The sequence below is a fragment of the Buceros rhinoceros genome, unplaced genomic scaffold (genome assembly GCF_000710305.1).
Source record: "Buceros rhinoceros silvestris isolate BGI_N320 unplaced genomic scaffold, ASM71030v1 scaffold986, whole genome shotgun sequence".
Taxonomy (NCBI): Eukaryota; Metazoa; Chordata; class Aves; order Bucerotiformes; family Bucerotidae; genus Buceros; species Buceros rhinoceros.
Window position 1 is genome coordinate 75,705 of NW_010419082.1, and position 9,995 is coordinate 85,699.

Genomic DNA, 9,995 nt, shown 5'->3' on the forward strand with positions numbered 1-9,995 from the left:
GAAACAATTACTCATCTCTTCTCACAGTTTAAGAGGCAGAGGGAATTACCTGAAATTATTGGATAGCTGACTTAGGAAATCACAAAACGGATTGGTTTTTTCCTGCAAATTAAATTGTGGAATCCATTGATACTCAGCATGCTAATTACTAAAATATTAGAAAAAGAAAGTAAAGCACAGCGAAAGGCATGAAGGCTATTAAGCACATTGATAGAAGCTCTGACGTTAAAAAAAATTTTGTGGGAAGGATACAATGGGACAAGAGCATAGTCCAGCCACGCTGTTCTTCCATGCCTGCACAAGCATTTGCTGCCAGTGCTGCTGGACAAGCCAGTGCGCAGCACAGCCCTTCAGCACAGCCCCACCTTCATCCTAGCACAGACCTGTCTCCTGTCTGTAAATTTTCCAGGGCAGGAGAGATGCATACTTCCTGCAGCATTTCAGATGCATCTTAACTGCTATTTTCTAGCTGAAAAAACCCAGAAGAGCTGAGCTTTCATTAATACTTCATGGGGGCAGCATGGGAGCAGTCGTCTTTGCATTGCTGAAAAGGCTGTGCTGCTATTGCAGGTCTCACTTGCAGATCAAAGCCACAAAAGGACTCATCCAGGTTGGACAGGTTCACAGCCACCCAAGTGCAGCCCTGTGCTCAGGAACTGAGCCCCTGCAGCCATCAGGTGACTGACAGAGCAGGAGCACCGCCTCCCTAAGATTGTGCTCTACGGTGAACTCGCCACCGGCTGCCGCAAGAGAAGAGCCCCAAAGAGGAGATATAAGGACTCCCTGAAACAACACCTCAGCCTAGGCCATACTGACCACCATCAGTGGTCCACCCTGGCCTCCCATCGGGAGATCTGGAGACACACCATCCATAACGCTGCTGCCTCCTTTGAGAGCACACGTAGAATCAGTCTCGAGGAGAAAAGACAGCGCAGAAAGAACCGTGCCTCGACTGCACCACCCAAGGAGACCTTCCGCTGTGCTCTTTGCAGCCGGACTTGCCTATCCCGCATTGGCCTTTTCAGCCATCAGCGCGCTTGCAGTGAGCGTGGGGAAAGCCCTTCCCACATCTTCGTCCGCAAAGCCAAGCCATGACTGACTGACACAGGAGGTGAGGGGACAGTTGAAGCCCTGCTGTTCTGTAAGGCCAGAGCCGCAGTTAGGCTGCCCCTGATTCCTGCACCTCATTCTCTTCAAACGGGCTTGCTCAGAACTTAACTACTAGGGGGAACAAATGCAGGAATTACAAGTGCAGACTGACAGACCTTTTGGGTGGAATAATTCAATGACTGGAACACTTTAATGCATACTGCATGAGTGAATCAGCTAATCATTTTAATGGAAAACTCTCTTTTCCTCTTATCCCCTTCTCCTCACACCGACTATCCAGAGAGGGAAGGATTGAAGGAGGGTCAGTCATGGCAGTAAAAGGTTTGATCCTGCAAACTCCAAATGGAAGCTCTTGTGTTGGCAGGATCAGCGCTGCGACTACCAGTGCATCACTGTAGAAACAGTCAGCTTCAGGAACTGTCCTTTAAAAAATGTCACATTGAAGATATTCAATAGACGTGTAAATACTGCAAACTGAAAACTAGTAGTTTAAAGCAGCATTAAACTCACAGAGCATGTTCGGCAGCTTTCTGTTCCGTGTTGCCATTGGGTGACTAGCGCAATCTATTAGATTAATCCTTAAAAGCTCCTTGAAGACTACAGTAGGTAATTTTACAAGTACAGGCAATTAGCCAACAAAGAGAATATAACAAGCATGCTAAAATACCAAAATATTTCTTAGAGACTAGGATACAGAATGAAGACAAGCTTACTTTATTTAAACTTTTTATTAAAATGGAGCTATCTTTACATATTTAAAATTCTTTACTTCCAAATTATGCAATTTTTATGAAAAAAATTGTATGTAAACACTTGCATAAAAATATGTAAAATCACAGCTAAGCAATATAAAGCAATATATAGCATGTTCCAAAATGTATTTCAGGACTAGATTACCTGAGTTTTCAATAAGCTGGTTTCCTGCATTTCACTGATTTTTAACAGTTAAATGTAATAATATATTTGATCTTGTATAAAGCACTTCTTTGGTTGGGAGAAACTGCATGGAAAAGGCAGAGATCGAACAGAGATCTTGCTCAAGGCCTATCTTCAGAATCTTCTTCCACTTGTGGATGCACTGTTTGAGATGCTAGGAAGGACTCCCATGTAGCAAGGCACTTCAAAAAAAAATCAACACAGATACATATGAATATAGCAGACAGATTTCTGTAAAACTGGTAGCCAGGGAGAAAAAGAAGAAAAAAATTAGCAGAATACGTACGCATTGTCACAAGCTGCTTGAGCAAAATGTGGTTTCCTAGCCAGCTCAGGGATATGCAAAGTGTTAGCAACACGCTGAGTGAGCTGGAAAGGTCACTTTTCCATAATGACAAGTGCACAGTGTGAGCACTGTAATTGTGTGTGTTAGCATGGGAGATGCTAACATTAATTATGTTCTTCTTTAATCTCTCCCCTTAGTTACAGGCAAAGATCTCTTCCAAAGAGAAAGTGCACTGTCAGGCACAGTTCCCTTGTAATCTCTGTGGATTCCTGTGGTATACCCAATCTTTTTCCAAGATAAATTTGAACAGCTTTCTTTCTAAACACACTGATAATTCATTTTTCCCCTGAGTATTAGGAAGGAAATGGGATCAGAAAGGCAGGGATAGTGGGGCAGGGAGATTGTCATCCTTACAACAAGTGGCATTTCTCTCCTCGTGGAAAACTGTATTTATAATTGTACAAAATTTTTTTTTTCATTTGAAGCACCAAGGCTGCAGGCAGTAAAATGAAAAAAAAAAAAAGATAATCCCCCAATGACTATCACTAGGTAACTCATGGTATGTTGATGCTTGTTACCCAAAGGGCCACGTTTCTACTATGTCAAGTTTGTCATTAGAACAGGGCAGGCAGGTTCATGCAGTAATTTTATTGTATTGATGCTATGGAAAAAAAAAACCACCTTGAAATGGAAGTGCTCTAATAGAATTTTGACTTATACAAGAGCATACTGCTCTGCTCTTGACAATACAGCTGATTTACTGCTTACTGTACACAGTTTTTTTCAAAAAGAATCTGAAATATTCACAGTAAATATGTCTTCAGAAGTTTCTCAGGAAATATCTTCTTTTTTATTAAAACCTAGTCAGCATACTCCATTTATCTGAACTTTGAATTAAATCAATACCCTGAAAACAGCATCATTTCCTTAGTGAAAAGTTTTGCCATAAGTATTCAAGGCACAGCAATTTGCCATGCCCAGCCTCAATGAAACATCTAGCATCCATCTGTCATTGCTTGGGAGACGTGGAACATACGCTAGCATTCAAACTGCTTGAACTTAAAGCCACCTAACTCTTGTCGTCTGAGACATTTCTGGTGAATGACTTCAAAACTCTGCCATTAAACATGTAGATTTAATCATATGACATTAAAGAGCCTGGTATCACCGCACACCTCTGTGCAGGCAGACGAGTGGGAGGAGCTGATCGTCATGAATAATGTTACAGTATAAGCTCAAAGAGCAAAATGAAGAAGACAGGCAGGATGACCAGAGATGGGGGAATCCATGGTGATGCAAGGACACAGAACCAGGGATAGTCATAAAATTTATATAGGTGACAAAAGTAACAAGAGAAAGCAAACAAAAGTCAGCAGTCATTATGTCTCTGAAGACATAAAAAAGTAGAAGATGTAGGTCTGCAAGGTAATGAGAGATTAAACCAGCCAACTAACCTAAGAGATCACAAAGAAAAAAGTATGGGGGAGCTTCTTTCTGCATTGCTTTGTGGTCGTTACCAGGCTTGTTAGAGACAGTTCCTGCTATCCAGATATTGTCCTAGACTATGGAAACCACTAATCTCCTCCCCCAATCTTTCCTTTCTGATTTTGCTGACAAAATCCCCACCTAGCTTCTGCTACCCTTGCACATGACATTATGCTGCTGTTCAGAGCACATAGGAAGTTTGAATTACTGTGAAAAGGGAGGAATAACAGGGTAAGATTCACGTGGAAATCTGCCTTCCTCGTTGACTTCTTGGAGAAATATTCTGAAATGGTAGATATAAAATCAGGGAGAAATGGTGAAAAAAGTGCCAGCAGGAACAGTGATCTGCAAGTGTTACAAACTGATTTCTGACTTAAAAGGTCTTTTTGACCTTTTTTTCTGTATAAAGCCTTTAAGGTTTGTTCATTAGATTCTCCCCTACTTCATGTGACGCTGTGGCAGCCGAGCCTATCTGAGATGCTTGAACCGGCATGTGGCATCCTGTCAATGAGACAGCTGCGAGCAATGTGCCTTCCCGGTGGGGCTCGGGCTCCCATTCCTAGCGCCCGGCCTGGATTACCGTCCTAGAAAGCTGCAAGGCACATCTGTTTTCTTAGGCTTTTTCTAGGTGTGGGACAAGAAACAATCACTGTTTCTTGAAAAGTCCTTTGTTGGCAATGACTGATTTTTTAATCTGAAACACAGTTTAATTTATTCCATGTCACTCCATGTTTTGTCATTCTGTAATTTTAGTAAGGTGAATTAAAATACATCTATCAGCACTGGCTGGAATGTAAAAATGGCTTTCTGTAATCTGTACAACACTAAGCCAAGAGCACGTGTTAAGATGCAATCGGAGTATGTTGCTTAACCAAATAGATACAATTTACTGAAGTCTTTCCAGACAAAGATGCAAAGCATTTTTTTCAGTTACACAAGTTACTCAGTTTTTAATTTATCCTCATTTATTTAACCAAAACACATTTTCCAAAATGTAAGAGCAGTGGTGGCTCATTTCACTGTCAGACATCACCGTGCTGCTACAGCTGACAAGTTTTATAATTAACCATACCAAAACAAAACTAGGTCTTGGTGCCTTAGGCTCAAGCTTTTTATATTGTGATGCATGAACTGCATAAACAACATTTTGTTAGTGATGTACACTTCAACACTATTACAGAATGATTTTACTTCATTCTCCTGGGAGGTTGAAAATGGAGATCTAAGTAGAGGATCAGCCAGCTTTCACAAAGCAGACAGAAAAGAAAAAAATAAAAAGAAAAACCAAACCCACAAAATTAAATGTGCGTGCATAGGATTGAAGTTCATAATCCAATTGCTTGTAAAAGCCTGGCAGAAGACATAAAAAAGCTTAAATACATTAAATGAAAGAGCAAGAGTTTAAATAAGGCTACTTCACTATAAAATATTCTAATTAGTCCTGCAGATCACACATCTATTCTACAATATCACTTGTAGAAAAAACAGCAAAAACATTTTCATAGAGTAAGGTTTTCACAGACAGTAGCATTCCTAACCAAAAAGAAGATACAAAAATAGAACGTGTAGTAGGGATGATAACAGAAGCCGTGCGTGACATGCTGTATGTGTTTCTGTCCCAGTTCCCTGTTTCCCAGCTGTGCTGGTTTTGCGGGGACAGAATCACAGCTGTGTGGAGTCAGCCAGGACAGCTGACCCGAGCTGGCTCGCAGGTGTATCCCAGACCGTAAACCCCACGCTCGGTATAAAGGGGAGGGTTTGCTGAGGTTTGCTTTTGCTGCTGCTTGGGCTCCTCCTGACCCCACTCCTCTTCCTGCTCCTGAGGACTGCTGTCCTGTTTGTCGTGACCTCCCTTCGTCTGCTGGGCTGAGTATAACTTTGTGTTCTCGATTTGGTGTTAGTTTGGCTGTTTTGCTAAATCTGTTTCCATTTTAACCTGCGGGGCTCCTCTCCTTTTCCTGATCCCCCCTCTTGGCTGGGGAGAGGTCATCGGGTGATAGAGCAACTGCTCCAAATATGGGTTAAATGTCGACAATACTTTAAAAGTATCATTGATGGTATTTTCTGGAGTAGAATCTGAAAATGAAGTCTTGTGTGTGTCTGAGAGACAAAAAATACTTTTATTGTTTCTGGGTGCAAAGACACAAAACCTAGAGTGCATAGAAATAGTGATTCCTGCTATTAAAAAATATCTTCTCAAAAGTATTTGAAAGAAATCTTTATGGTGTGAGTGAATGAGGGTTCAGTGATGGATCCTGGCTTTGAAGCAATGTGCACAGACACAAACTGGCTCAACCACGTCGGAGCTTTTCAAAATCTCGTGAAGTTTGTTAGCTAAATTACCAAGCACTGCTAAGGTAGGATGAGGATCAAAATGCATGAATAGTTAATTTTTTGCTACACAACCAAACCACCAGTTAAATGCTTCACTTCAGAGGCATCTAGGACAAACAACAAATCTTTCTACAACTCATACCAGATAGAGAAGTACATAAGGGTGCTGGAGTTAGTGGGAAGTTGCTGGAGAAGGAGTATTGTTTTGCACTCATGAGTGGTTTTGTTCCATTTATGACTGTACAGCAATGTAGGTCACAGAAATAAACTAAATTATGCTTGGAATAGTTAAGAAAATCAGGAAGCTATTAATATTTTTGGAAAAGAGTGATCTGTGTCAATACCAACAAGTATCTCACTATATTACTTTAGCTTTTTATCTAATAAAGATGCAAGGTTTAACAGGATTTGTTTGATATGAAAAAAAAATTAGAGGCTATGCTTTAAGCCAGAGTTTCATCCATGCACAATAAAAAAATGTGTTTTTTCAGTGCCAAAACTCATTGTCCAACACTGAAAAAAACCCCCCAGTCTTCCTGCATTTACTAAAGCGTGTTATAAGCAGGGGAAAACCACAATCTGGTATATTTGCTGCATTTGTAATGTCCAAGTAGTCTCTGGATCTGCAGTCTTTGGGCTGCAATATCTAGCTATTACTGCAGTGCTTTTTTTGACTAGAACAGGTTAACAAAGTTCTTTTCTGAGAAAAATTAAAGTGTTTCTTTTTCTTTGGTGCTGGAAATATCCTGGGAATGCATGAGAAAAACAAAGGGGAGAACTTAGTAAAAGTTTAATTGCTGTTGCTCTTCGAAGGCAGAGTTCAATATTGTCTGGTTTAGTTTTACTAAGTTGTACCGGGAACATTTCAGATGTGCTAGCTAAATAGCATCGCCACCAATAACTTTGTATCTTGTTTTGGTAATGCTGCATCTCTGGGGCTCTGTACAATATTTATACCTAACTTAATGAGAATAGTGGTGACAATCAGCTTTCTCAGCTGTAAGCAACTCCCTGTGGACACCTGTGATTTCAGCTGCGTGCAGATACCCTGCCTGGACTAAGGTGTGCTGTTTTGGACAATAATGTCACACTTAGGCACAGGAAAAAGGAATAAAATGAATGGTACAGCATTAATGTGCTTCATTCAAGAACCCTTCTCTGTAAGGTGAACAATTGAATGATGTTTACTTACAAATGGGAGTAAAGTTCTGAATTTTTAAAAATTAAAAACTTTTAATATTGTTTCAGAAAATCCCTTGTGTTTTAGCAATGCACTTACAATCATTATTAATATAGTATGTTATTGGCTTTAAGCCTTTGTGGAATACAGACAGACTTAAGTATGGATTCAGCTCTTTAAGAGAAGCAAAGAAAAGGAAGTAGAGAACTTTATGAACTCTTGAGACCAGCTACAGGAATACCAAATGATTGGTCGGTCATGGTAAATCCTGGCTACTAAATGACATTGTATTTCTATGTGTTATAACACATAGCTTGGACATTATCACAGGAAAGGCTTCATTCTCATAGGCCTGCATAGGAGTGACCTCGAAATTTGCAACACTGGGCTTTAGTTACTGTCTTTGATACCACAGAAACACTGAGAGACACAAAGAGATTGGTGATTCCGCAGCTGTAGAAACAAAGGAATGCTTCTTGTTCAGGTATGTTAAATAGATAGTTAATAAACTGGAAGGCTACAGAAATCCCTCTACTTGTTTTGAATTACTGAAACTAGAGACATATAATTACAGGTAGCACTTTAAAGTAGCTCTTCGTGTAACATGAACATTAATTCAGCTTCAGGGAGACATACTCTTTTTGCTAAGGGATTCTCAACAAGTGACAGCAGAATCCTTAGGTGGCTACAGTTAAGGAAAAATCCAAACAAACGTAAGGGCATACTCTTTACCCATATTGTGACAAAAAGGAGATGAAATTTTACAAATCCTAGTGTACTTTGACACACTGCTGTACTGTGCTTGATCACATGGGCTTTAGTTTTATGCAGTCTTGAAGGACTGGATCCTCTACTGCAGAAGCCACCAGAAAACATGAGATGTCTGTCTCTCATTACTCTGTAGTTCTCAAATGTAAGGGATGTGGAGAATGGCCACTAACAGAAATGACTCCTGGTTAAGCTGTGCACCTGGGCAATTAAGTCAATGAGACTGGGGAATAACGAGGAGCACAATGCTGCCATAGAGAAGGGAATGGGGTGCTGCTTCTGGAGAGGCAAGAGTAGGAATTTAACTGGGGAGGTGGGGGGAAAGCTGTGCAAAGGAGGAGAAGGAGGTAGTGACTAAGTTAGCAAGCATGAGAGAATTCCTCGGAGATGGACAGAAGAGCTGGGCACCCGAGTCATATCCATGGTGCCTGGGAGCATGCACAGAATGTGCTCTGGGGAAAAAAAGGCAAGAAATAAGATGAGGGGTGCTGTAGCAAGAAAAGGCTTAGTAAGCATCAAATGGTGCATCAAAAGCATGAACAAGTAATTTAACTTTGTTCATGTGAGAGAATGTTAATGATGCAAGCAGTGACTGAACAAGGGAAAAACAGGCGCTGTGTTTGTGCACGAGTTTAGCGAGTGAGACTCAAACTCTTATCCTTAAGGATTTTTTTTACTAAAAGCATGAAAATCATACACTGATTCTTAGGGTTCTGAACTTCCTTTCCAGAGTTTCGCTTCCAAACACTGAAAGCAGATGCTGGGGGTTCTTTTTCTGCTGTTTTTGCAGAACTACAGGTGTGCATTACACACCTGTAGACTGTAGTATAAGGGCCTCTGACAGTAATCACTTCTCCAATAATTCATCATCAGCATTAACCACAGGTCTCAAATAAACATTTACAATCAAAACTCCCAAGCTAAATATTAATTTTATCAAATTCTCTTGAATGTCAGGATTAAGATAATGATTTTCTGACAAAACAGAAAATTAAGCCCTCACTTTGTGCTAACTGTATCACTTGTTTTTTGCAGTATTTTCTATTATTGCAACTGCTGCAGCAGGATAAGGTGCTCTTTTCTAAAAAAAACCCCCCATTTTATACAGGTTTCTGTATCTAAGAAGAGCACCAACAAAGAATAATGTTTCAGTATAAACCGATTTTTCCAGTATTTCAGAGGCTAGTTAAGAACCACTGGCAGTTACAGCTTTTTCTGCAGTTTGTGACTTCATGATAGGAATTCAATGTACAGTATGAGCTTTAGTGTTCTGAATTGAAATTCTAACTTGGCAAAAAGAATTTCTAGACAGGAAAGAATCAAAGAGTTATTTTTGTGTTTTAATTTAGTTAATCATTCAGTAACAAAATATTCCAATATATTCAGCATCATTTTAACATACATATTACTGATACAGAAGTCAAAGGTCATCAATAACTGAAGAAAATGTGAGAGGATGCCAAAAGCTCGCTGCCTGATTTAAGAAAATATTTTGATCTTAATCTGTAACAACAGATTGTCAATGTCCATGCATCTCACGGACTATATGTTAATTAATTAGACTTGATGATCAAGAGATCTGTCTTTTCAATTATGTTTTCACAAAATGATTTGTAAAATCAGGACACTGTCACTGGCTAATGGGCAATCCCTAGGAAGTTCAGAATACAGGATTGGAAGTTACACATATCAAGATGTATCTGTGAAAATTGCTAATTTATGATTAATAGATGGCTTAGTGCATTACATTTTTTCCCCAAATGAGGATAAAGTCTTTAAAAAATTTCAAGACATCTGGGATATTTTCAAAACATGCACTTCAACATGAAGAAACTTCACAGAATGCTTAACATATTTTGTTACGTTTTCAAGATCTCTTTCTTGTAAAGAAAGATC

General features: G+C 39.7%; 1 protein-coding gene across 1 annotated transcript in view; it reads right to left on the reverse strand.

Annotated features, from left to right (window-relative positions):
- Positions 1-1,822: 1,822 nt before the first annotated feature.
- Positions 1,823-9,995, reverse strand: part of SNX7 (sorting nexin 7) — a 24,422-nt gene continuing 16,249 nt past the window's right edge. The window contains exon 8 of the mRNA XM_010138746.1: positions 1,823-2,228. Within this exon, the coding sequence (XP_010137048.1) occupies positions 2,148-2,228 (81 nt within the window). The 3' untranslated portion in view covers positions 1,823-2,147. The remainder of the gene's footprint in view (positions 2,229-9,995) is intronic.